At 48.3% G+C, this 26,750-nt stretch overlaps 2 protein-coding genes across 4 annotated transcripts; one reads left to right on the top strand and one right to left on the bottom strand.

The window, feature by feature from the left end:
* The first annotated feature begins 996 nt into the window (after positions 1-996).
* Slc16a13 (solute carrier family 16 member 13) lies at positions 997-4,475 on the top strand. Of its 2 annotated transcripts, XM_051180184.1 has the most exons (4): positions 1,001-1,424; positions 1,569-1,712; positions 2,581-3,318; positions 4,012-4,475. In XM_051180184.1, the coding sequence occupies exons 1-4, from the start codon at positions 1,226-1,228 to the stop codon at positions 4,215-4,217; spliced, it is 1,287 nt and encodes a 428-aa protein (XP_051036141.1). In that variant the 5' UTR covers positions 1,001-1,225; the 3' UTR covers positions 4,218-4,475. The 2 variants fall into 2 exon arrangements, with proteins under 2 accessions (XP_051036142.1, XP_051036141.1); XM_051180185.1 differs by lacking the exon at positions 1,569-1,712 and having other exon boundaries at positions 997-1,424.
* A 1,150-nt stretch (positions 4,476-5,625) lies between these two features.
* Positions 5,626-8,421, bottom strand: Slc16a11 (solute carrier family 16 member 11). Of its 2 annotated transcripts, XM_051180179.1 has the most exons (6): positions 8,198-8,421; positions 7,802-7,974; positions 7,355-7,701; positions 6,969-7,112; positions 5,984-6,751; positions 5,626-5,901 (listed from the first exon to the last, which is right to left on the bottom strand). In XM_051180179.1, the coding sequence occupies exons 1-6, from the start codon at positions 8,342-8,344 to the stop codon at positions 5,672-5,674; spliced, it is 1,809 nt and encodes a 602-aa protein (XP_051036136.1). In that variant the 5' UTR covers positions 8,345-8,421; the 3' UTR covers positions 5,626-5,671. The 2 variants fall into 2 exon arrangements, with proteins under 2 accessions (XP_051036136.1, XP_051036135.1); XM_051180178.1 differs by lacking the exon at positions 7,802-7,974 and having other exon boundaries at positions 7,355-7,562; positions 8,198-8,418.
* Between the last annotated feature and the right edge of the window lie 18,329 nt (positions 8,422-26,750).

The following is a 26,750-nucleotide window of genomic DNA, read 5'->3' on the forward strand; positions in this document are numbered from 1 at the left end:
GTTGTCATGGGGTGAGGGTGTGCTAGAGGATCGAGGCTGGCTGCTCCAGTGACCAGGGTTATGGCTAGTCTCTTGTGTAGTTCAGTATGAGATCAAAACTGGTTAGGAAATGGCCATTACTAGAAGACAAAGGGAAAGCTTCCAGCACTGCGGAGGAAAAGGTAGGTGGTACTGAGGAACTCTGGATGGTCTGACAGCCAGCCTTCCTCTCCCAAGTTATTTTTGGTCTCCGTGACCTGCAAGTTTCCTGTCAGAGGGGATAGACTTGCAGGAACAAATCCCCGTCACTGAAATGAATGCCACGGGTCCAACAAGCCTGTCCCCCACCCTTAACCTAGCAGCTCTAGGGGGTTGAACCAGGACCTACACAAATATGAACCCCTTTTCATTATTTTTGAATTTTGAGACAGGGTTTAGCTAAGTTGCCCACGCTGAGCATGAGGTTGCTTCGGCCTCTGGAGAAGCACCACTGGCTCCCTGTCTTCCCTCTGCCTCGGCCCCTCTGGGACCCTGCGGTCGGCTTTTCTAGCCACCCCAGCTGCTCTATTAGTTTTCTTGATTCTTACCTCATAACCTATCCCTTTGTACCCACACGGCCTAGCAGGCAATTCTTGGATCCCTGACTGAGCAAGCGAGTTCCTGCCTGGCCAGGACCAGTTTATCCACCAGCAGCCCTTATATGCAAGTCTTGAAATGTGAATGACTCCAGCACCCTTAGAACCCTCGCGGTAGGTCCCTCGTCACGTGGGATCTATCTTCCTCATGCCCCTCCTTACGCATGCGCCCCTCTTACTGCAGGTTCAGCTCAATGCTATACACCCCGCCCACCCCCTCCGGGCCTACCCCCTGATCGGGAGACCTGCATCCTAATTGGCTAGCTTGGGGTTGGATGTTGGCCCACTTAGGCAGGTGCTGAATCCACAAAGATAACATCCAGACTCTCTCCTCAGGCTTGTGGCCCGTACCCAGTTTTGTTCTCTGGCTTCTAAAGAAATCATCTGGCCCGGGTCTGAATGCTCAGTTGCGGGCTAACCGGTCCCAGTGGCAGGTCCTGGGTCAAAGACCTCCCTCCTCTTGGGGGAAAGGCGCAGGCGCCCCACGCTTTCTCAGTAACTTCCTAGCGACCAGCCACAGTTAAGCGCCAAGCGTCCTGCAGGGTGGGTGGGTCAAAGTGGGCGGTGTAAAGCCCTGATCAGGCAGGGGTTCTAGCTTTGTTCCTTCCAGAATGGCGCGCAGGGCTGAGCCCCCCGATGGGGGCTGGGGATGGATGGTAGTGCTCTCAGCGTTCTTCCAGTCGGCGCTCGTGTTTGGGGTGCTCCGTTCCTTCGGTGTCTTCTTCGTGGAATTTGTGGCGGCGTTTGAGGAGCAGGCAGCCAGAGTCTCCTGGATCGCTTCAATAGGGATCGCGGTGCAGCAGTTTGGGAGTGAGTGCTGCGCCTGGGTGCGGTGGCCCACGACCCTCGGAAAAGAGGGAAATTGGGGACAAGAAAAGGGAAAGGCGAAGGGTTGGGAGGATGCTGAGGGAGGACGGCGGAGACCACCTCGCAGAACCCCTTCCAATTCCCCAGGCCCAATAGGCAGTGCCCTGAGCACGAAGTTGGGGCCCAGGCCTGTGGTGATGACTGGGGGCATCTTGGCTGCCCTGGGGATGCTGCTTGCTTCATTTGCTACCTCCTTGACCCACCTATACCTGAGTATTGGGCTGCTGTCAGGTGAGACCCTGGGCAAGGGCAGAAGTCCAAGGCCTGAATCGTAAGCCTCTGGATTGTCACCTTCTTCCACCTCTTTCTAAAAAGGCTTAGGGAGAACCTGTGCCCTGAAGGGAATTCTTTAAGTGGATGACTAAATCAGAGATAATGAATTCAGAAAATACAAGTCCAAACCCATCGGACAAAAGTGTAGAGGGAGAATTTCTTTAAGATTGTGCTAGGTATTAACTGAAATAGATATCATTGGCTATTAAAAATAATAAGGCTTTCGGTGTTTATTGATGTTCATGCACCTGGGCAAAGGAAGATTAATGCAGCCAGAAACGGTAGAGATGGGGCTCTAATTCCAAAGTTCTGTTTTAGTTATTTTATTTTAAGACCACTGCCTCTTGTCTTCCCAAGTCCCATAAAAAAAGCAGTTCTCAACACGTTGGTCGTGTCTATTTGAGAGTTGAACCACCCTTTCACAGGGGTTGTAGTCAGATATGCTGCCTGTTAGATATCTACATTACAATTCATAACAGTAGCAAAATTACAGTTATGAAGTAGCAATGAAAATAATTTTATGGGGGGGGGGGTCACCACAGCATGAGGAACTGTATTCAGTGGCTGCAGCATTAGGAAGGTTGAGAATAACTGCCATAAAGTGTGTTAAGCCCATTTTGCAGATGAGGTAATTGAGCCTGGGAGAGTAAGTAGAACACACAAGGTCACACAGCTAGAAAGTGTCAAAGCCAGCACTAAATCCAAGTCTGTGTGAGGCCAAAGCAGGGGCTTGTCTTCTGCTAGGTAGTGTTGGGGTCACTGGGTGTTCTGAGCACCTCCAAAGTCCACAGCTCCCCCACCCTTTCCCTGTTTTCCCTTTTGACAGGCTCTGGCTGGGCCCTGACCTTCACTCCGACCCTGGCCTGCCTCTCCCGCTACTTCTCTCGACGTCGATCTCTGGCCATGGGGCTGGCACTGACTGGAGTGGGCCTCTCCTCTTTCGCATTTGCTCCCCTCTTCCAGTGGCTGATCAGCAACTATGCCTGGAGGGGAGCTCTCTTGCTAGTATCTGCCCTCTCCCTACACCTGATAGCCTGTGGTGCTCTACTCCGCCCACTCTCCCTGACTGAAGACACTTCCGTGGGTGGCCCTGGGGCCCAGCTCACCTCCCTCTTCCATCATGGCCCCTTCCTCCGTTACACAATTGCCCTTACTCTGATTAACACTGGCTACTTCATTCCCTATGTCCATCTGGTGGCCCATTTGCAGGACCTGGGTTGGGACCCACTGCCTGCTGCCTTCCTACTATCAGTGGCTGCTGTTTCTGACCTCGTGGGTCGCGTGGCATCTGGTTGGCTGGGAGATGCAGTTCCAGGGCCTGTGGCACGACTGCTGATGCTTTGGACCACCCTGACTGGGGTGTCACTAGCCCTGTTCCCTGTGGCTCAGGCTCCCACAACCCTGGTGGTTCTGGCTGTGGCCTATGGCTTCACATCAGGGGCCCTGACCCCGGTGGCCTTCTCCGTGCTTCCTGAACTGGTGGGAACTGGAAGGATTTACTGTGGCCTGGGACTGGTGCAGATGATAGAGAGCATCGGGGGGCTATTGGGAGCTCCTCTATCAGGTAAGGGAAGTGGGATTGCCAACTGGGCCAGACATGTCATGTTGCATAATTGGAGGAAGGAACTATTCCCACTATGGTATATGTTAATATTGCCCTCTAGTATGTTACACTGTACAGCCTGCATAGCCAATCACAACAGTCCTGAAGTGGGTTCACAGGAGGATAGAACTTGGGTCTGAGAAGGTCTGAGTGGAAAGACAAAGAGGACCCCAGTGAAACTGCAGGCTGAGTTTTTAGAAGACCTAGCTTGACCTAACATTTTCTTTCTTTCTTTCTTTCTTTTTTTTTTCTTTCCTTTGGCCCACTGGGCCCCTGCCCAAATGTCTGAAACATCTGGTTAAAGTTTTCCATGATCAAGACGCTAGAACCTTCTGCTCTTTAAACACCTTCCTCTTAACTATTAACTGAAGGTTTAGAAGGGTCACTGTTGCCAGCACGAAACACACAGATATACTTGACATACTATGGCTCACTAAATCCCTACAGGCTCCTCTGGAGGTCCTGCAGGGAGAGTGGTAGCTGAAATGGCCTTTTGAGACTGTTTAAGCAACTGGAGGCTCATGTTCATTCAGTCCTATCTTGGGAAGTCCATCTCTTCTAAGACAATGGGTTTTCCTTTGCCCCCAAATGGATCTAGGCCATTAGCCCCAGTGTGTAGATCACCCATGTGTGTTTGTTTTTCTCTTGAACCAGGTTACCTCCGGGATGTGACAGGCAACTACATGGCTTCTTTTATGGTGGCTGGGGCATTCCTTCTTGCTGGAAGTGGAGTCCTTATGACTTTACCCCATTTCTTCTCCTGCATCTCAGCTTCTACCTCCAGCCCACAGGACCCTGTAATAGAGCCACTGGATACCAAAATTCCCCTGCCCAAGGAGGAGGGTTTGGGAGAGGCCTGAACTCCCCCAGGAGGCGTGGTCATGGAAAGCCAGAGCTTGACACCACCAGGGCTTCTGCCCCATCGAGGCATCCACAGAAGCACAGTGCCTTAGGATTCTTGATCTGCCTCCACCAGCAGACCTGGGGCTCCTGCAATTTACGTGCCAGCCTTTTGTATTTTGTTGATGACTCTGTCACCTCCTTTGTCCTCCCAAGCTTTTCTGAAGGATCCAGGAGATCTCAACCCACTGAGTTCTGAATCAAATCTGAGAATCAAAGGTCAAGAGTCTTCTCATGTTTTATATGTGGTTTCTGGTGTCCCTTGGATATAAAACAAATAAGGAAACTGGACATTAATTGAAACCTCAAAAAGAGCTGGAGGTCTAGGTGCTTGGGGCAGCTAATAGGGTCGTGGCTGAACAAAGGAGTAGAGACGTCCATGAGTTCTGGTGACCCAGAGTTCTTCCCTTCCATCCACTTAGCTCCCTCTTCTCCACTATTCCTGTGATAGAGAGGAAAATGAAGAGAAAAGTCTATGTGTTGGAGGAAGGTGGCTTGGGAACAGAAGCTGATACCTAAGAGTCTTGTACCTGTGAGACCCTGCCTCACATGTAGCCCAGGCTGCTCTTGAACTTGAGACCTGGCCTCCTCCCAAGTGCTGGGATTACAGGTGCTCACAACCATACCCAGGTGGATTTTTGTTTTTCTCAGGCTAACAAAGGCAAATCAAATGCAAGAAGAAGTATGACGTTTGGGAGCTGGAAAAAAGGCTCAGCAGTTAAAAAGCACCTCCTGCTCTTCCAGAGGGCCAGAGCACCCACACATGGTGGCTTACAACCACCAACCACCTATTAATCCAGATTCAGGGGAGCCAATGTCCTCTTCTGGCTTCCGGCTTCCATGAACACCCACACATATGGGGCATACTTTCACACAAACACACATATAGCATAAATAAAAGTCAATTTTTTTTTTTTTTTGAGACAGAATTTCTCTGTATTGCTTTGGAGCTGACCTGGAACTAGCCCTGTAGACCAGGCTGGCCTGGAACTCACAGAGATCCATGCTGGGATTAAAAGCTTGTGCCGCCAATGCCTGGCTAAAAGTCAATCTTTTAAAAGTAGGGCTAGAGAAAGAGCTCAGCAGATTGTTTGCTCCTCCTGGTGACCTGTTTGGCTAAGGGCATCCACACCAGGTAGCTCACAACTGCCTGCAAATCCAACTCCAAGAGATTTGGCCTCCACAAACCCACATAAATAAGAATATGAAGTAGGAGGTTTAGATATGCCCCCTAACAAACTGAAAATGACTAGCTCACAACTTCTCAAAGATAAGGATTTGAGCAATGACTGGACAGGCAGCCTTCCTCACCGCCAGAGCCACTGGGGTCCTGTTGTTTTCAGATAGTTTGTTTGTTTTTCAATAGAGTCAGATAAAAACCTTTATTGGGGAAGGGGCTCAGACAAGAAAGTGATCAACAAGCGGTATCCCGAGAAGAGTCAGCGCCCCCTGCCGACATCAGGGAGACCTGTGGAACTGGGAGAAGCTCCCCTCTCTCAGGGGGAGGGGTAGCTGGAGGTGAGACTGGACGGCAGGTTGGGAGGGCTCTGGGCAGCCCCATGTAGATGAAGCTGCCAGAGAGGATGAAAGAGCTGCACACCAGGAAAGAGGTACCGAAGTCTCCCGTCTTATCCCTTAGGAAACCTGAGAACAGGGATAAAGGAATTTATAGGCCTGGCATCCCAGGGGCAGAAATCTTAAACGAATCTCCAGGCTCAGCCCTTACCTGACAGGGGAGGGCCCAGGAGTCCCCCGAGGCTCATCAGCATCATCACCAGCCCTGTAGCCTGCACCACACCTCCAATGCCCACCAATCCCGGGAGCACACCGAAAACCAGTGGGGCATAACTCCCAGCACTCAGGCCATAGGCCCCAGCCGCGGCTAGCAGAGGAGCCCCCCAACCCTCTTCTGTTCCCGCAGGGGGCACTAGTCCCACTGCCAGTACCCCTAACCCAGTCAGAGACCCAAACACAACCAAAAGACGTGGAAGGGGCACCCAGCCCTGATCTGCTAACCATCCGCTGACCAGTCGGGCACTCGCATCTCCCACTGCAGCAACAGCCACCACCAACGCTGCACCGTAACCCCCCATGCCCTGGTCTAAAGCGTGCGGACCCAAGTGCACATAGGGAACGAAGTATCCGCCCCCAATCAAGGCAGTGCCCAATGCAAAGATTGAAAAGGCTCGGCGCCTGAAGAGACCTAGGCCAAGGGCAGCTAAGGGGGTTCGAGGTGGTACCAGGGAGTCACCAGAGAGAGCTAAGGGTCGTAGCAAGGCGCCACAGGGTGTGAGGTGGAGGGTGACAGCGCCAAGGAGAAGCAAGGCACCCCGCCAGCCGAAAGTATCAAGGAGGAACTGCAAGGCAGGTGCCAGGAGCAGCGAGGATGCCCCATTACCGGTGAGCGCCAACCCTACTGCCAAGACCCGACGGCGGGAGAAGTACCGAGAGAGGGTACCCAGGGCAGGGGCGAACACCAGGGCCCAGCCAGAGCCTGCAAATGGATAGGACAGAATGAGGATACGAGGATGATTTTTCTAACATTTCTTAGCCCTGCTTCTCTTCTCCGCGCTCGTACACACCACACACACACACACACACACACACACACACACACACACACACACACCGCCTTGTTCGGTTCCTTACCCCACAAGAAGCTCCTAACCCTTCTATAACCCTGAAGCATACGGGCATCCCATTATTCTTACCAGCGAGGAGACCCAGGCCGAGGTAGAGGTGTAGGAGGCTTCGGGCGAAAGCCGAGAAGACCAAGCCAAGCGAGGTTAGGACGCCCCCAACCATCACCACGGGGCGTGCCCCCCAGCGAGTGCTCAGGGCGCTGCCCACTGGGCCTAGAAGGGGGCGGAGTCAACGAAGACATGCCCCGGGACCCCCAAACTATCTCCAACACTTCTCATTGGCTGTTTTTCCTGGCCTGGTAACTCCTCCCTCTGACCTCAAGACCCACTCTTCTAGAAATTGGTTCCACCAGTAGCTCTCAGGTTCTCTGGTAATCAAGTCTCCTGTCTCCCATCACTACATTCACGGTCTCGCCACCCGGTTCCCGCCTCCCACCTCGAGGGCCCCCCCTCACTGGCTGCCTGCTGCACGGCCAAGGCCAGGGCGCTGACCCACGCAGTGTCCTGGGCGCTTCGTTCAAAGTGCTCCGCGAGGTCGGGGAGGGCAAGGCCCAGGGAGCGTAAGAGCCCGTAGGAGAGCCCGTTCACGGCGAATGCTGCGGCCGCCACCACCCAGCCCCAGCCCCCGTCCGGGGGTCCGGCCGGCTTGGGGGTCATCGCCGTCTGCTGGGGTGGGGAAACACCTGTGAATGAAGTCTCCACGCCTGGGCCTCCGCTAGGGAACTGATGTCCCTGAGATCCAGCCTCGGGCTGCTCGCCCAGGGTGGGCACGTCGCCCCGAGCATGGGCGCGGGAACCAGGCCTAGGGATAGAAGTCCTGGGTGCACGTGAGGTCCTGGAATGGGGGGCAGCAGGATCCCCCGGGCCGGGGGCTCCTCCTTCCCAAACCCTTTTTCTCTTACCCGACCTCTCCCGGCGTTGGGGGTAGGGAAAGGGTGAAGGTGGGTTCAGCCGGATTTTCTCCGCGCGTTCCAGGCAGGCAGGGTTCTGCGGAGCAGCCAGCCAGTGCAGAGATGGAGCCCAACTTGGACCGGCTCTCTCCGTAAACAGAGATCACCACAGGGGCCTGAGCCACCTGGGACGCGGGTGGGGGTGTGAGTAGCGAGGGCGGGGGCAATCGAGACAGCCAATCCACCAAGCCTGGGACTAGGCCTGACGCCGAGTCCCACGGGGATTGAATTATCCACACACAACCCCCGGTCCTGGATAGGGAACCGCGGCGAGGAATGAGTGCGCCTGGTGGCCGCGCCCCGCCCCTCCCCGCTCCTCTCGGCGCCGCGGGGCTCACGCCCACGCACCTGCAGCAGGCTGCGCACGCAAGAAGAGCCGGGTTGCGATCCCTGCTCGGCCAGCTGCCCACGCGTGAAAATAGCGGTAGGTGATCTCCAAAGCCTAAAATCTTCGACTCTCGGACTGTTGCTGAGGATCCTGTTAACCTCCGACATCAAATCACTGGCCTCCAATGGACAACACTAGCAAGCCCTCACGGGAAAGATAATTTCCAGCACCAAGACCCATGGTGTTCCAGGCTCTTTACACACTTTGTCATTTCATCTTTGCAATATCCCTATGACGAAGGTGCTATGCCCATTTTACAAACGGAGTAACTGATGCTTTAGGTTAGGTGGCCTACCTCAGATCGTTCAGTTTCAAAAAAAGAAAAGAAAGTGGAAATACTTGAATTTAGCTTTAACCTACCGTGGGAGGATACAGGGTGAACAGACCTGGGAGTGATAACAGAGCCTGCCACAGTCGAGGGAAATAGCCTGGAGACAGATTGATGTGAACTGCCCTGGAAAGGGCAGCGTCTATGCAGAACCACGGTGCGTAGGATTCTAAACCAAGAGTAGCTGGGAATAGATGACACCTTTGCCACCAGAATCGCTTAAAGGCTCTGGCTAGATTTTTAAAAGCAAAGAAAGAGTTCAGAGAAATGAGGCCAGGTTGCTTTTTTTGTTTGTCTGTTTGTTTGTTTGCTGCAGCGAGCATCCCTCTTTACAGATCACTATTGCTTTACTTGAGTCATTTGACTTAATAGTGTGCTCTTTGGTTTAATCATTAAACAATGCCATTGAAGTTCCAGCAATTTGCTGGTTGGAGCATATGTCAACCCATAGCCACAGGATGGCAGTGTTTCCTAATTGATGAGAAAGCATCTGCCTAGAAAGGGAAGAAAAGTAGAAATTGTGATACTGGAAGGCTAAAGAGTGTGGACCATCCTTGTAGGCCTCTGGACATTTCTCAAAGCTGACCCTAACTAACAATCTGAGCAACAGTGAAAAGGCTACCTTTAATGCCCTTCCCTGATAACGAGACTGATAATTAACTTATATGCCATCATAGAGCCTTCATCTAGTAGCTGATGGAAACAGAAGCAGACACCCACAGCTAAACACTGAGCCAAACTTCTGGAATCCAGTTGCAGAGAGGGAGGAGTGATGAGAAAAGGGGTCAACACCAGGCTACAGAAATCACAGAGTCAGCTGACCTGAACAAGGGGGAGCTCATGGACCCTAGACTGATAGCTGGGAAACCAGCATTGGATCGACCCAGACCCCCTGAACGTGGGTCTCAGTTAGAAGGCCCGGGCAGTCTAAGGGACCTCTGACAGTGGAATCAGGATGTATTCCTGATACACGAAAGTACTTTGGGAGCACATTCCCCATGGAGGGATACTCCCTTAAGCAAGAGACAGGAGGGAGGGCCTAGACCCTACCCCAAATGACTTGACAGATTTTGATGATCCCTCCTGGAAGGCCTCACCTTACATGTGGAGTGGGTGGGGAATGGGATGGGAGGGGGACTTGGGGGACATGGGAGGGTGGGAGGGAGAGGGAACTGGGATCGATATGTAAAATAAGAAAAGAAGAAGAGTGCAGACAGATTTTCAGCGGCTCACCATTGTGGGCAAGGCCCCTCATTCGTCAAGGGCAAGCCAAGCTACTGTTTCATCCCACCCCAGGGAATTAGCTTCTTCCCTACTCCAGTCTACACTTTTCTCAACTCTAGGTTTTAGCATACATTGTTTTTCTCTGCTGAAATGTCCTCTGGTACAGGAGACCTTGAAGGTTTGAGGCCCTGCTACACACCCTTTAGGAAAGTGGCCTCACTGGTTTCACCAGCCAGGGACTGTCTTTGAGAAAGCCACTGAGGTGGAGGAGCCTGCAGATCACCAGGGAGGCAGGGAACTGGTTTTCCCAGAAGGCTAGTGCGGACTCAGTGTAAGTCAAGCCAGGCCAACTGAAAGGAATTGCTCTCTCCATGGTGAAGTAGAAACAACACAGGGAGGAGACTGGGACCTCTAGGTCTGGGCTGTACCAAGTACTGCTGTGCACTTTGGCAGGATGTGAACCCCAGAAGCCTGGGATTATCTGTGTAAGTGCACATTCCTTTCCTCCCTTATGCTCTTAACCAGAGTTGTGTGTTGTTCATGGAGGTGGTACAGAAAAACGGACTCCCAACAAGACATACTGAGCCTGACTTCCAGCTCTAGCGCTTAGCTATCTGATGGCAAACAAGTGTCTGTTTCCTCATTTTTAAAGAAAGTTGTAATAATAGTTACCTGATAGGGTTGTTAAAAGGATTAAATTTGTCATGGTGTATGCATGTGCAAGAGACTTAGAACAGTGTCAGAAAGTGATCTGTGCTAGCCCCATGGTCACCACAGTAACTCAGGGCAACTTGACTAGACTCTGCATTGTTCCCCTTTCCCGGGTGGCTACTTCAGACTCAAACTGATCTAGTAAATTCAAGGTCAATGAACCACATCAATCCAGTTAGTTTTAGTGAGATCACATGGGTTAGGGAGTTTGAATATTTACAGGAAAATTAAGTGGAAATTGTGACACCTTTCCTTTGGGGGGGGAGGGGCTCATGAAGCCCAGGCTGACCTCAAGTTCACTGTGTAACCAAGGATGCCTTTGAACTTCTGCTGCCTCCCACACACTGGGACTACAGGCAATCCCCTTTGAATCAATATATAATCCCACATCTGACAGTTTCTCCTTCCAAGCAAAACATACGAGCATTGTCGGAAGTTCTGTCCACTGCAAGGATTTCCCTTCACCTGTGCCCTTTAGGTTCCCTAGTCCCAGACAGAGGCTGGAATGCTTGCTGCGGTGGCCCACTTCCCGGTGGCACCTCACAGCATGCCATTCATCTGTAAACCAGGGCCTAGTCATCTCTTCCTTAGTCAACACACCATAAGGCACACCCCATGAAGCTGTAGGTGTGGCTTGGGGACAGAGAGCTTTGCAAAAGGAGTAGAAATCAGAGGCATTTGGGCAACTTTTTCATGTAACTTGCTTGTGTCTTCATGACCTGCTCAAGCCCAATTACATATATACCACTTTCATTTGGTAATGGATTGCAGCTGTGTATATCCAATTCTGTGGCTTGGTGTGTCAGATAACACCCAGCTCGTGATGGGCAGCTCAGGCTGCATGGTAACCTGGTAATCCACCATCAAAAGTTCAGTTTCTGGGCCTGGAGAGCTGGCTCAGCCGTTAAGAGCACTAGCTACTTTTCCAGAGGACCTAGGTTCAATCCCCAGAACCCACAGGAGTTTTGGAGTTGCATATGTGCAGATAAAAACACCAATGTACATAAAAATAAAATATAGAAAGCCATGCTCCAAAAGCCCAAAGGCCTCCACTGTGATTAACCTATAGGGCTTGCCAAAGGCTCCAGCCAACATCCCTATTTGCCACTGACACCTCAAGTCTGCTGCATCACATGGTCCAAGTGGTAGAGCAGCCTGCACAGCAGCCTGGGCCTATTGAAGAGCCTTCTCCTGTTCCAGGCCCCACCCAAAGCTATCAGCTTTCCAGGTCACTTGGTATCTGGGCTGGAGTAACACACCCAAGTGATGAATGTGCTCACTCCAAAATCCAAATAGTCCACTAAACATTGTGCTTCTTTCTTGGTGGTGGGAGGGGCCAGGTACAATAACTTACTTATGCTTCACCTTAGAAGGAAGGTCCCTGCATGCCCCATGCCACTGGACTCCTAAAAAATTCACTAAGGTAGAAGTGTGGTAATATATTGTGTGCGCTCTGGAAGACCAGAATGTAAAGCTAGCCATAGCCATAGAAGCTGGAGGTAGTGGTGCATACCTTTAATCCCAGGACTCAGGAGACAAAGGCAGATGAAGCTCTATGAGTTCAAGACCACCCAGGGCTACAAGAGAGTGATTCAGTCTAAAAAAGAAACAGAGATCATGCCTTTAATCCCAGCACTAGAGAACACACACACACACACACACACACACACACTCAGTGTCTCCTGCTGTATTCACTTGGCAATCAGTCTCCAGCTGAATTGAGGACAGGATCCCCCTTCCAACCTTGGTAGAGGTAAGAACTTCCTGATGGCTTGACTGCTTTGTTTCTCTGATCTTTAGTTTGAATCCAAATATCTGTCTCTGGGTTTTTATTATTTGTGTTACATAGACGACCCTTGAATTTTGATTGGATTTGTTTTCTAACATCTGATTTGAATATTATTACCAATGAGTTCAAAATAGTTGCTACCCTCTGCTCACTTGGTCCAACTGCATAATGTTGTCAATATGGCAGCCCAGTGTGATATTTTGTGGCAGGAAAATGTGATAAAGATCGCTATGAACAAGGCTAGAGAATCAATATACCTTTCAGGTGTAATTGGAAAGGTGTACTACTGACCTTGTCAAACACTACTCAATAGATCTTCACCTCAAGCCCACAAGATCTTTGTTACACACACACACACATATAAACACGTGTGTCTATCCTGTTCCTTCAGAGACCCTTGCTTGAGACAGAGAATTTTGCTTTTATCATTGTGGTGGTTTCGTTTTTCTCATGATTTCCAAATTCAGGAGAACATGCTGACTTCCTTACCTTGACTCTAAAACCAAAAGGAGAATCAAAATAAGTTGTATTCATTCTTATACAAGATGTTTACAGAGTAGTAACATACACCTGTAATCCTAGCACTCAGTTGGTAGGGACAGAGGGTCACAAGGTCAAGGCCAGCCTTTGCTCCTTAAATAGTTACAGGTCAGCTGTATTGTTGTGGAACTCATGGCTGTAGCCATCTTGACACCAGAGTAGCTGTGGCTACCTGTGTGAGATGCACACTAACAGATCCTTATGGAAGAGGACTCACAAAGCTCGTGTGGAGATACCTGGGTAGGTAGGTCACTAGGAGGGACAAAGGCAGTACTTACAAGGCCCCACCACCTTACAGGCTGAGTGACCGCTGCACAGAAAGGTTCTTTCTGGTCTCGCTGTCAGTAAGTTGCCCTGTCACCCCTTCAGGGATGTGTTGCACGTTTGGGTTTGTTTTTTGCAGTGACGACACTGAAACCTGAGCTTTCTGAAGTTCTCCCTCACCCATGCTTCTGTAAGTAGTCCCAACTAAATTCTTTTGACTCGGCAAGCTGGATTTCAGTGGCACCTTTTGGGAGCCATGGGAATGTAGCAGAATCTTACCAGGTAACTCTGACTGGGCTGAAACCTGTTTGTGTAGTAGACCAAGCTGCCTTCAAACTCACAGAGACCCATCTGGCAATGAAACTGGGGTTAAAGTCCTGGGGTTAGAGGAGTTTACTGCCACACCTGGCTGGAAGCATTCCTTTTGTCTGTCCTCAGTGCCCCACCAGGGGTGGACAGACTATTTTTATATACCACCCCCGGAAAGTTATGCACCAGTTGGCACCAACCATATGAGAAACCCAAAAATGAGGTCAGGGGAAGGAGTTGCCTTGTCCCTGCTATGGGTGTTAAGACGGGCGATAGACAGTCTGTTTGATGGTTGAGTGTGTCCAGAGGTGACCCTGATGTGAGCACCCTTCCTGCTTAGCGTTATGGCAATAGCTGCAGTCACAGTTAGATTGTGGCTGCTCTGCAGCTAAGGCTGGGTCATCCAAAGGTGAAATGTGAAGGGACCCCAGTATGACCATCCTCCTTTGTGTGGGGTAAATGACACACCTCCTTGATGAAGTCTGTCACATAAGTATGAGGATCGTCTCCCAACCCCACCAAATGGCTGACAGGGTGGGGGAAATGCTTTTCATCCCCTAAAGCAGCACATACAAGACAAGTTCATAAGAAGCCTTTGGTGTCAGTTGTGTGTCCTTTGCTAAGATAATAAGGCAAGAGGATCCGTGGGTAAAGACACTTGTCACCATGCATGACGACCCAAGCTTGATCCCCTACACCACATGGTAGAAGGAGATAACTGACTCCACAACTCTCCTCTGACTACACATGCGCACACGAACCCGAAAGAGCGTGTGGTGGAGGGAAGACATACAAACGGTGGCTCAGCTGTCTGCCCAGAAAGAACATGCTCCTCTAAGGGAGCAACATGAAAAATATGTTTCGGTTCTATCCTTTTCAATAGCCTCTTAATTGGTAGGAAATGTGGAAAAATCAAGAGGGGTAAAAAAGGGAGGTATTGACTTGCTATTTCCAGGGTGGGGCATGTGAAGAATATAAAGGAAAGAGAATACAAATTAGATTTATGTTAAATAGCCCCTCTTGAGATCCAAAAACTTGGAACCCTTAAGAACAATATGATAACAGGAGAGAGAGGGAGGGAGAGAGAGAGAGAGAGAGAGAGAGATGGCAGGAGATACATTTCAGGGCCAACCCTTAATACAGAGGAACGGAGAACCCATGATTCAGCAAGCAGGTAGAGACCTTAATAATGGTCCAGTGCAGAAAACCACGATGATCGGAGACTACTCTGAACTGCTTTAACTGGAAAAGACTTAACCAAAAAATTATACAGTGCCTCCAACCCTGGCTGGTGAGCGGATGAGACGTGGAAGCGGGTAGAATGTGTGAATACTGTGGAAGCAAAGAGTCTGAGTAATACAGCTACTCCTTCATCCTTGCCTCAAAGATGTGGATCTGAGACGGTGTGAGAGACACTTGGTTATTACCGGATGGGGCCCTGTGAGTGTCAGGGACTAGAAGGATGAGCATTGCTGAGGGACTTGGGTGTAAGAGAGGGAGTGTTTGTGGTTAAGTTCCCCTGACCTGATAGGTAGATGCTAATGCAGCAGGGACCTCAGGCCCAGCATTGTGCTTAGTGGTTTTGCTGAGCCCTGTGGTGGGCTATTTCTTTATAAGAGGGGAAAGCGATAGTGTATCTGAGTGATTGTTGCCTGTGTGTAAATCATACTCAAAGAAGCACTAAAGCAAGCAAAACAGGATGAGAAAAAGAAAAAGCAGACACAGGGCTTTTCCAGGTCACTCAAAAGCAAATGTGGCAAGATTTTTGTGGAGTTGGAGTCCCTAGGGGGAAAAGCTGTCAGGAAGCCAGAATCAGTGCTTTTGAGCCTCCTTGGGGGGGAGAGGGGGTAAAAGGAGTGAATGACAGAACTGTAAATGTGAAACAGAGTAAATTGTTCCCAGCGGTGGACAATTATCTCACCAGAGGATGCTGAATGCATTTCTTCTCCAAGGGTGGATGGAGGTTGCTCACCAAGCCCAGATAACTATAACCAATAGAAAGGAAGCGACCACTCTAGAATCTATCAGATCCAGGAAGCCATAACTTGTGTAGCAAACAATAGTATAGCCCTACTCCTGGATGGCCTCATAGCAGATGGAACAGGGTGAGCCGGACTTGCTGGGCCCTTCTGGAGTGAAGACGTGTGGAGACAAGGTTGAGGAAATGGAATAGCTATGGAGAATGACCATGAGACATAGAAACCTATATCAGATCATGCCTCTCATCCACCAGCCTTGCTCTTTTGAGGAAACAACTGGTGCAAAGTGATGTGATATCTTCATGCTATCTTGGACCTTACTAACATTACTTTCTAACATCACCTTGGGTGCCAAGTCCCAAGATCAATTGACACTTGCTTGAAATGGTTGATAGCGATCCTGGCCACCCTTTGCAAAAAGGTTTTATTATATGATGCCAACCTCAATGTGTTTTAACAGGGTTAGGAAAGCATTGAGATTGGTATAAGCACCTAAAGGAGCAAGGATGGGGAACAGTCCACACAGGGTGCAAGGGCCAGGCAGAGTGGTACCCAACAAGACAACTGACAAGAATCCTATAACAACCAGTGCCTAAGTTAAAATAATGGTTAAAGACTTTGAATTAAGGTACCTTGCCTGTACGGGAAAAAGCACTCTCAGAAGCTGTAAGGGTTTTTGTTTTGTTTTGTTGTTTGTTTGTTTTTTTTGTTTTGTTGTTGTTTTTCTTGTTTTTTGTTTTTGAGAAAGGGTTTCTCTGTGTTGCCCTGGCTGTCCTTGAACTCACTCTATAGACCAAGCTGGCCTCAAACTCATTGATCTACCTACTTCTGCCTCCCGAGTGCTGGGATTAAAGGTGTGAACCACCACCCTGTGCTGTAAGGTTATTGAATGAAAATCTTAGTGCCAGAATGGGCCTCCATCTTATGAGATGTTTGTCAGAGATGTCCTTGAGGTCCCCTACACAAGACTGGCTGTTACCACTGTCTTTGGTACATGCCAGCACTAGACTGTAAGACCCTATTACAGAAGACACCACACACTGTAATTGCAAAATATGGAGAAGTCCGGTTGGAATTGAACTCAGAGATCCTTCTTTGCTCACTGGCTTTTTTTGGTGCCAGAACGTGCTGTTAGGGTGGAAGCTTCACCCTAGCCCTTGGCATCCATATTCCTAAAGGGTCTGGAATGCTATAGTGTAAGTTCCACCCAAGCCCCCCTCTTTACCTCCCTCTCAGAAAGCCCATCAAATGATGAACCCTCCCTCAGATATGCTCAAGATGTGTGGTTTTTCCAGTTTCTCTTTCCTGTCTCCTCTCTAGGGGGCTGGAAGGCCATCCAGGAGTGTTGTATCCATTAAACATGGGCTTTTTCTAATTCAGTTTGATTTGGTCTGATTTGGTTTGCTACATTGACAGAAAGGCTTATTGGGGTGCAGAAACTTTCAGGTACTCTACAGACTGCTGTGGGAGAATTGTCACCCATAATCTTGTTTGGTTATGGACCCTGCATGCTGTACTATGATATACCAGACAAAATGTGCCCACTGGTACCTTAGTGGCACAACTGTTATGAATGCAACCAACTGCTTTCTAGTTGAATTTAAGGCCCACTTTACAGGAAGGGACACATACTCGGTATCGTAAGACAAAAATCCCTAGTGGAAATGGGTATTATATGCCTGTCAAATTTCCTTCTAAACATTATGTTTACACCCCTAGGTTATTGCTTTTGTGGGTCTTGGCCATGAACGCTTCTTTATAGAGTGGGTGGAGGTTACTGTTGAAAGTATAAATGACTGTTGCTGTGATATAGTGAAACAATGCTCAGCTTTAGGTGGGAAAAATAACCCTACATCCATATCATCTCCTCCAAGGCTCAGGAAACATGGCAGAAGAGAGACCAGAAAGAATGTAAGAGCTGGAGAAAACAGTGGGGTATTGTGGAACCATGTGCTCTGGACATGACAGGGCTGTTTCCATCTTGGAATCATGTGATTACATGAGACACTCACATGACAGGGCCCATTAATATCCCCCATGTGGAAGTGGGCAGAACTCACAAAGCTCACAAGGCAGCATGGGTGGTGTTTGAGGGACTCATAAGATGCCTCAGGCACCCATCCTTCCTTGGGGGATATAGAAGTGGCTGATAATTGCTGGGGAGGGAGATGTTTTTTTCCATGGTGTCACCCATAGCTTGCCTATGCTCCTGTAAATAACCCTAATTAAACTCATCATTTCACCAGGCTATATTGTTTTCTTTGTTCTGCCATCATTGCACTGTTCTGGGGCTGAATAGGAGTTTGTTCACATTTCCCCAGGAAATCATACACAACTATACACAGAAGGCCCTGTCTGAATAATCATGTGTGTGTGTGTGTGTTTATAGACATCTGTCATATCCATCACCAGGCTTAGGAGTAAGGATACATGCATGAATAGTGAAGTCACTCCTCTTCTAACCCCCACAATCAAGTCAGAGAAAATAGTCATAGAAAAGAAGTCTCAGGACAAGGACAAAGAAAACTACTCTGGAGTGGCACATGGGGAGGAACTGACTCTTAGCTTGAGCCTGATTAGCCTTCACACAAGAGGATCCTTTAAGCAAGGCCTTGAAGGATGAGTAGGAGTTTTCCAGATGATTGTGGCAGGTAGGAGGCATTCCAGGCAAATGGCACAACTTGGAGAAAATTAGGAAGGCGTGTAGTAACTTGGCATATTGTTTACTGTTTGCAGAGCTATAAAAAGTTACTGTGTAGGGCAATGGAAGTAGAACAGTCTTGGGGGCAGGGAGGCCTGAGAGAAAGGCCTTGAGGCCAAGCAAAAGAATATTAATGTTTTCCAGGACGTATGTCCCGCTAGTTTCCAGGAGGATGAGTCACTAAAATGGGAAGCTGGGCATGGAAGAGAGGAGTCAAGCCATCACCAGAGGGGCAAGGAGAATATGGAGGATAGGCTTTTACACATTTTACAAAGTTCTCAAAGTGTCACGTTTAATATTGAAAATTTAGAGGGAATTTTACATTTAACTTTGATGAATATTTATAGGAAACTAATACTTACACATTGTCTCATCAATTCTTCAAGAAAAAGGAAACATTCCAGGAAGATGGACACATTTGTTACAAGGTTTTGTTTGTCCTGACACACTGCCATTAAGGGTGACCCACCCACAGATTGAGCAAAAAGTCTCCTCAGGGAAGTCTTCCCAGACCACCCCTTTACCAAATCTACCTATGGCAGTGGTTCTCAGCCTTCTTCCTAAGCGTAGACCCTTTAATACATTTCCTCATGTTGTGGTGACCCCCAACCATAAAAGTATTTTTGTTGCACTTCATAACTGTAATTTTGTTACTGTTAGGAATCCTAACAGTGAAAAGGTTATTTGAAAAAGTTGAGAACTGATGGCCTACCATATTTTTTTGTTATGTAACTGAGGCTGCTCTGAAACTCACTATGTAATCCAGACTGGCCTCAAACTCGTGATCCTCCTGCCTCAACCTCTTGTATGTAGGGATTATTGGTATCACCAGCAGGCACTGGCTTAGTCTGCCTGTGATTATGTCCTCCAGAACACTTCTAGCCTGCTAGGAAACTGTCTGTTTTGTCTTTGGCTCTTCATTCCTTTATATTATGCTGTTCCTATACCATGAGGCCCTGGAGGCTGGAGCTCAGATTTTAATCTCCAAACATGGTAAAGGTGAATGGTGAGTTGTTGAATGGGACAAACAACTGAAAAGGAATGACTGAGTGAGTGGACAAGGTGCCTAAAATGCCACAGCAAGTGGCAATATGGACGTGCCTATCCATGTGGAAAGAACACAGAGACAGATGAGGAGCCAGACAAGGGCTCTAGGAAAGCCACAGAGAAGATGGACTGTATCGACTATTTACTTTGGGGACACAAGATCCAGGAGTATGGCTACATTACTGAACTCTAAAGTGGCTTTCATAGGACGCTGTGAATTCTTAACCACCTGTCTGCAACCTCTGTGAAGCCCAAGCTACTCCAGGTCTTCCTACACACACACACCAAGGCGCTATCTGCAAAGAGGCCTAGGAGTGGAAGAACAAGGTTGCATGCCATCCACACGAAACATTGCTGTTTGAGGAGCCAAAAAAAGATGAGTCTTTTCAGTATTGGCTTAGCTAATCTTGGGTTTCCAAAACTTAGTAAAGATGTTTCTCCGCCCTCACTCCCCAGTCATCCCCTGCCCACCTTCCCCAAGTCATCCAGTGACTTGACCATGGGAAGTCAGTGATCAGGCCACAGGAAGTCAGCATGGAATTCAGACTTCAAATGCACAGCCTGCAAAAGAACATGGCCTGGGAAAGAGATAAGGACAAACCTTATAAGGTCCAGGGTAGAGGTCAGGACCACAGGAACCCTGCTGAGATAGGTAATGATGCAGGTAAGTTGTGGGGCCCAATGTGCCCAATCACAAATCTGTTTGATAATAACATGAGTTAGCTAGATAGAAAACCACACTGAACCGGGTGTTGGTGGCGCACGCCTTTAATCCCAGCACTTGGGAGGCAGAGGCAGGTGAATTCGAGACCAGCCTGGTCTACAAGAGCTAGTTCCAGGACAGGCTCCAAAGCCACAGAGAAACCCTGTCTCGAAAAACAGAACAAACAAACAAACAAAAAAAAAAAAAAAAAAAAAAAAAAAGAAGAAAGAAAACTACGCTGAACCCTCTCTCTCTCTCTCTCTCTCTCTCTCTCTCTCTCTCTGTGTGTGTGTGTGTGTGTTCTCCATCGGTTCCCTCTGTCACCAGCCCCCTCTTCCCATCCCTGTTAACATGCTAACAGTTTGTACGAAGGAACTGTGTCCTGAATTCCTCATGAAAGCAGTCGCTGCCCCAACTTTACTTATTTGGAATATTTTGGTTCTAGGACTTTGGTCAATGTCTGTGTTAGAGTTTAAAGTCTGTGGCAGATGGACAGGGTTAGAGAGATGACTTAGTGCGCTTGCAGAGGGCAGGTTCTCAGCACCCACATCAAGCAGAGCACAGCCACCTAGAACTCTAATTCCAGGGGAATCTGACACCCTCTTCTGGTCTCTCCAGGTACCTGCATATATATGGTGTGCATAAACTCAACATGGGCACTCACATATACACATAAATCATAAAACAAAACAAAACAAAAACCCCATAGATAGTCTTTACTACTTCACTGTTTCTCTGGTCCATAAAGGTCATTCCCTAGGCTAGAGGTTACTACCTCACTATTCAGGGATTGGTCAGTTTTTCCTGCTCAGGGATTGACTGGTTTTGTGCCGGAGCAGAGATGGCTTTGATTCCTTCCAGGACCAAACTGTGTTTCTTTCTATGGTTCTTTTTTGGCTTTTAGGCTCCAATTTTATGACCTGGGCCAATTTCTTTTATAGGTTCTGATTCTAGGGGCAAAGTGTGTTTTTTGGCCCTAGTTTCGGAGTTAAGGTGTTTTTCTCTGGCCCTAGGTTTAGGGTATCTCTTCCCCTGGCTCGGTCCCGAACCCAGGGTGTGTTTCTCTCTCTGGGTCAGGGCTCAGAGCTGAGCCGTTCAGGGACTGTGTGTGGGCTGTGGATCAGGGATCTGCTGGGGCCTAGGTCTCCCAACATGATAGTGCATAACTCACAAAATCATCAAGAAGGCTACAGAAATTGGTTTGGCAGGACACTAGGTGTCGCTGCTGGCAACCTTGTGACATTTCTTTGCTCCTCTTCCGAATGTTTTCTGCTATTCAGGAGGCTGAGGCGGGAGAACCCGGTAAGTCAGGAGTTTAGTGCCAGAGTAGGAAAAATGACACGACGTTTTCTCTGAAAACTAAATGAATAAAGACAAAAACCAAACAAGCAAAACTTGCGAGGAGGTGCATAGCTGTGATCCCAAGTCTCAGGAGGCTGGGAGGAGAGTTTCCCAGGCCAGTCTGACTTCCACAGTTCCTAGGCAACACTTTTAAGCAAGGATTGTCAGTGATGCTCTAGTCAAAGAAACCTGTAGGGACCCATCCCAGGTCCAGGCATAGTAGCTTCACAACTTACTAGTTCATTTTATTCTAATTTTCTCCCCACCAGTTCTCACCCCTACATCTCCACCCAGTCCTCTCCCCACTAAAAGCCCGTCTGTCATTTTTCTGAGGAGGGCCATCAGACAGACTAGAAGGGGCCAAGAGTAGGTCGGTCATTTTTCTCTCTACAGGGCCCATCTTTTCAATTACCACTGCGTTTTCTGTGCCTATTCATCTACCTTTCCAGTCCCAAACTGTACCTAAGCATGTAACTTACTTGGCCTCTAAGAAGATGTGTTTAGATAAACCTTAGATAACCTCATCCGGATGGAAGGGCTTGGCCCAGCCAATATCTCTCCTAGCTGAGTCATGTCAACCCAGACTAGAAGCCAGAAGTGGGAGGAGACGAGGAGAGGAGTCGGATAACAGGTTCCCCTGCCATTGTGGGAATGTAAACTAGACACCCTGTGGGTGCTAACAAAACAGGAGGTCAGTCAGTCACCTGCTGGAAATAACAATACTCCAGGCAAAAACAGGCCTTGTGCAGCACTCCCAACCAAGGCTCTTCTGGACCAAGGGAGCAGGGGCCCTGCTTGCTTCATCAAGGCTGAGGCCTGGCTGAGTGAAGTTGGAGGATTGGCTAACCCTGGGAAAGTCCCCAGTCAGCCGGTTTCAAGGCCTGGGAGGTGGTCACGCCTTTTCTTGTTTATCTACAGGGTAATCTTTCCGTTTTGGTGCACTTGCGGCTGGACTGAGCTCCTTTTATCTGCCACAGATCTCCTTTGCCCTTGTTCAGCCCACTGTTCTTTCCCCTGCATGCTTTCTCCTGGCCCACTCCGTTGTCAACCTTTCAGAAACCCTGGCAGCTGCTCTCCCCAGGGATTCCTCCTCTCCAGCACATTCAGATAAATAGCTTTACCCAGCTTTATATAACTGAATTCAAACTTCTCTTTCCTTAATTCGTAACAAGGAGTCATTTGCAAGGAGACTGCCCTCATTCAAAGCATATTTGTGAAAGTGGTGTCATGATCTCATCTGGAGGTGAGGTGAGGCCAGGCTTCGGGCAACTGGAGACATTCTAGGTAATGTGCTTATACCTCACTGGATTTAGGGATTTGGGAGATAAGAAGTTGATGCCAAAGGCTTTGGAGCAGATGTTTTAGGATTGGAGCCAGCAAGTGCTCAGAGCACTGAGTACAGCATGGCTAAGAGACTGTATGGGACACCACAATATATAAAACCAGCTGGCTAGCCTTTCTTTTCTCTCCCTGCCTCCCTCCCTGCCTCCCTCTCTCCTTTCTCCTCCTCTCCCTTCTTTTTGGAGGGAAGGTCTCAAGCTGACCCCAAACTCCTGGGTTCAAACAGTCTTCAACTCCATGAGTATCTGGAACCTACAAGTGTTTGCCACCTCCCCTTGCCTTCTTGGTGGCTCTTGGGAGGCTTGTGGTTTTTGAGTTTATTTCCTTGTCCTTAGGCAAAGGTGACTTGTCCCTTGGGTAAGCAGGGCTTAGAGCTAACCTTTCTCCAGAGTTTACATAAATGCTCGAGTGGTGGACACCTTTATGGGCTCTAAAATACGGAAAGGAAAATTCCAAATAGTGAATGCTTAGATACGAGTCTACAAAACACAACAGTGGCCTGTGAACCCCTTTGTTAGATTCTGTGTTCCTAAGGAGTCTATACTGGAAAACAACTTGAAGGCTGGTTTTCTTTTCTCACTGCCCAAGAATCCATTTCACTGTGATCCATGATTGATGAGAAATCAGTCAACACTAGACTCAGTGAGCTCTTTGTAGACACAGGTGGTTTTAAAATAATACATGCCCTTTCAAAAACTTAATAGCCAGTGAGCCTGGCAGTGCGGGCTGATAAGCCTGATTACTTGAAAGCCCAAGGCAGGGAAATTGAACATTTAAAACTTGCCTGGGCTATGGAGTGAGCTCAGGGCCAGCATGAGCAATTTAGTAAGCCCTTATCCCCAAATAAAAGGTGAAAAGAGCCAGGTGTGATGGTGCACGCCTTTAATCCCAGCACAGCTCGAGTTTGTAATTGAATGACAGTGTGGTATACATACCAAACTTCAAGCCAGCCAGGGCTACACACTGAGATCCTGTCTCAAACAAACAAACAAAAGTAAAAGGCTTGAACTGGGCTGTGGTGGTACACGCCTTTAATCCCAGCACTTGGGAGGCAGAGGCAGGTGGATCTCTGTGAGTTCGAGGCCAGCCTGTGTACAGAGTTCCAGGACAGGCTCCAAAGCTACAGAAAGACCCTGTCTCAAAAAAAAAAAAAAAAAAAAAAAAAAAAACCAACAATCAAACAAAAACAAAAACCAAAAGGCCTAGAGAGACAACTTGGCAGTGGAGTACTTGTTTAACATGTGTGAGGCTCTGGATGCCACAAAAAAAAAAAAAAAAAAAAAAAAGAATTAGCAGTAAAAATGTTATCTTCAGCATGGAATATGGGTGTCTTAACACATGCAGTCTCAAAGGTACTGTCAAGTGGTGGTTAGAATACGAATCTAGAGAGGATGCCAGCTGGCTTCTAGCTGCCATAGCCACTTAGCGGGCCTATGAATGGGAGGAAGTATTTAATCTTACTGGATAACCATTTCCTAATCCATGAAAATATGATAGTAAATTCTATGGGTTGAATATCTATATCCTTCCAAAATCTGTATGTTGAGATCTAATCCCCAGTGCAATAGTTTCTAAAGGTAGGGACCCTTTGGAAGCAATTGAAGAAGCCCGGGTGAATGAAATTAGCGTCTTTGTGACACCTCCTGCCATGTGAGTCCTCAGCTAGAAGGTACCATCTGTGAAGCAGAGAGATGGCTCCCAGAGACACTGAATCTGCCAGGTTTTCAGCCTCCATGTTGGTGTTCAATACATTTCTATCATTTATAAATTATTTGTCTACAGTGTTTTGTTACAGCATCTCAAATGGGTGGAATAACACCTTATTTGTTTGTTTTTAATTTTTATTGATTCTTTGTGGATTTTACATCATGCATTCGAATCCCACTCATCTCCCTGCTCCCTCACATCCATTCTCTGCCCTTGCAAAGTCCCCTTCAATCAAAACCAAATTTAAAAGAAAAGCAAAACAAACAAACAAAACAAACACACACACACACACACACACACACACAGAGAGTGAGTGAGTGAGAGAGAGAGAGAGAGAGAGAGAGAGAGAGAGGGCCTTTTCGTTGAGGCTGTGGTGTGGCCCGTTGAGTCACACAGCTTACTCTTTAATCCATTCATCTTTACTTCCAAGTGTTCGTTGCCATGAGTCATTGATCTGGCTCCAGACCTCTGGCTTCTGCTACACCACTGATAATAGGTTCTCACTTGGTTGTGAGCCTAGCCTTTAATGGCTGAGCCATCTCTCCAGCCTTAGGCTCTCACTTGGATATCCTGCTGTTGTCATGTGTCATGGAGAGCCTGTTGTTTTGGATCTGTAGGTTTGTCCCCTTTTGCGTGCTCCAACAGTTCATAGATTCAGTGGATAGTGAGGTGGGCCAACTCATAGCAGTGGTTCTGGGCCTGGGTGGTAGCTGTGTTGCTCAGCCTGCTAGCTTTCCCTCATCGTTGCCACCTGGGTGAGCTTCCAGCAAGCACAACCTTGGCTAGCTCACCCAATGCAGCAGCCTAAAGCAAGGAGCAGGACCAGTTCTCCTGCTCTTAGGTCCTCAGATCCTGCTCACCCACACTCACACCACCAGGGCCAGCTCTACTGTTTTTGCCTAGGCAGGGCCCTCTCTCCTGATTGCTGGGGGGTGGGGGTGGTGGTGAAGTGGGCTCAGCCCTTCTGCTCTCATGCCCTCAGACTGCTTACTTACATCCCTCTGACAACAGGATCAGCTCTAGTGTGCTGCCCAAGCAGGGTTCAGGGCTCGCTCTCCTGTGTGCTGCAGCTGGTATGAGGCAGGGGTGGTTAGCTCTCTTGCTCTTGTGACCCTGGGGCCAGCTCTCTCACTTGCCACAGGTAGCAAGGGGTGGAAGGGAAGGGCATCTCTCCTTCACCTGTGCCACCGCACGGCAGGCAAGGAGCCGCACAAGGTCAGCTCTGCTACTCTCACACCCTCAGGGCTGGCTCACCTTTATCCCCAACAATAGGGTCAGCTCTAGTGTGCTGCCCAGGTGAAGTGCACCCCTGTGGTGTGGGGCCATCTTTCCATAGTGCCCACATGCTCACACAGGCCATGGACATCACCATAGACCCCAGCTGTAGCAGGACCATGGACCCACACAGGTCCAGATGCCACCGTGGCTTCTGTGGCAGCCCAGGCCACCCAGATCAACATGGTTCCCAGGCACTCAGATGGTCCTAGGTGGGTGTCAGATCCCAGTCATCCAAAGAGCCCTCAGTGCCAATAGGAGCCATGGATGGCACCCCAGACCCTAGCCATCAGGATGAGTTTCAACAACCATGGTCTAACTAAAAGAATAAAACTTTAGGAACTAGAGAGAGGGCTCAGTGGTCAGAACCCACATGGCTGCTCACAACCATCTGTAACTCCCGTTCGGTTCCAGGGGCTCTGATGGCATCTTCTGTCTGTCATGGGCACAGTACATGTGTGGCCCATAGATGCACATTCAAGCAACATACACACATTAAATTAAATAAAAATAATGGCCCTTTAAAAATTAGTAAGAAAAGAGTAAAGCTAAATAAAATAGGCCTGGGCCAGGTGACTGTGGTGGCATACACCTTTAATCCCAGCTCTTGGGAGGCAGAGACAGGTGGATCTCTGTGAATTCAAGGCCAACCTGGTCCACAGAGCAATTTCCAGGACAGCTAGAGCAATACAGAAACCCTGTCTCAAAAAAGCAAAAATATATAAAATAAAATAGGCCTATTTGGAAAATTATTAAATTAATAAAGTCATTTTTTAAAAAAAAGAAAAATTTTATAAAGAGAAAAATTACCAAATTATTTAATGTAAACAAAAATAAGCAAGATATTCCACATAGGTTCTGGTTATCAAATTTCTAGCAATTCTAGCAAGAACAAAAAGAAAGTACATAATTATAGACTAAACACTTAGAAAATACGATAGCAGAATCAATCATAAAATTTGCAAGAACAAAAAGAAAGTACATAATTATAGACTAAACTCTTAGAAAATACAATAGCAAAATCAATCATAAAATTTGACAGGATGGCTGGATATAAGCTACAGAGCACCTTTAGCTTCCTATTCTAACAACAGGGCAAATAAGTTCCTTAGAACCTTCCTACTACAGAATTACCGAAAGTAGGTTAAAAAGTAAGAAAGACAAATGTCTTTTAAGTTAGAAGCTTAGCTTTATGGAAGTATTTTTTTTTAATCTAAAGTGTGAATCATAAGGCATAAACAAAGGCTGAGTGCA

Source organism: Phodopus roborovskii, unplaced genomic scaffold (genome assembly GCF_943737965.1).
Source record: "Phodopus roborovskii unplaced genomic scaffold, PHOROB, whole genome shotgun sequence".
In the NCBI taxonomy this organism is placed as follows: Eukaryota; Metazoa; Chordata; class Mammalia; order Rodentia; family Cricetidae; genus Phodopus; species Phodopus roborovskii.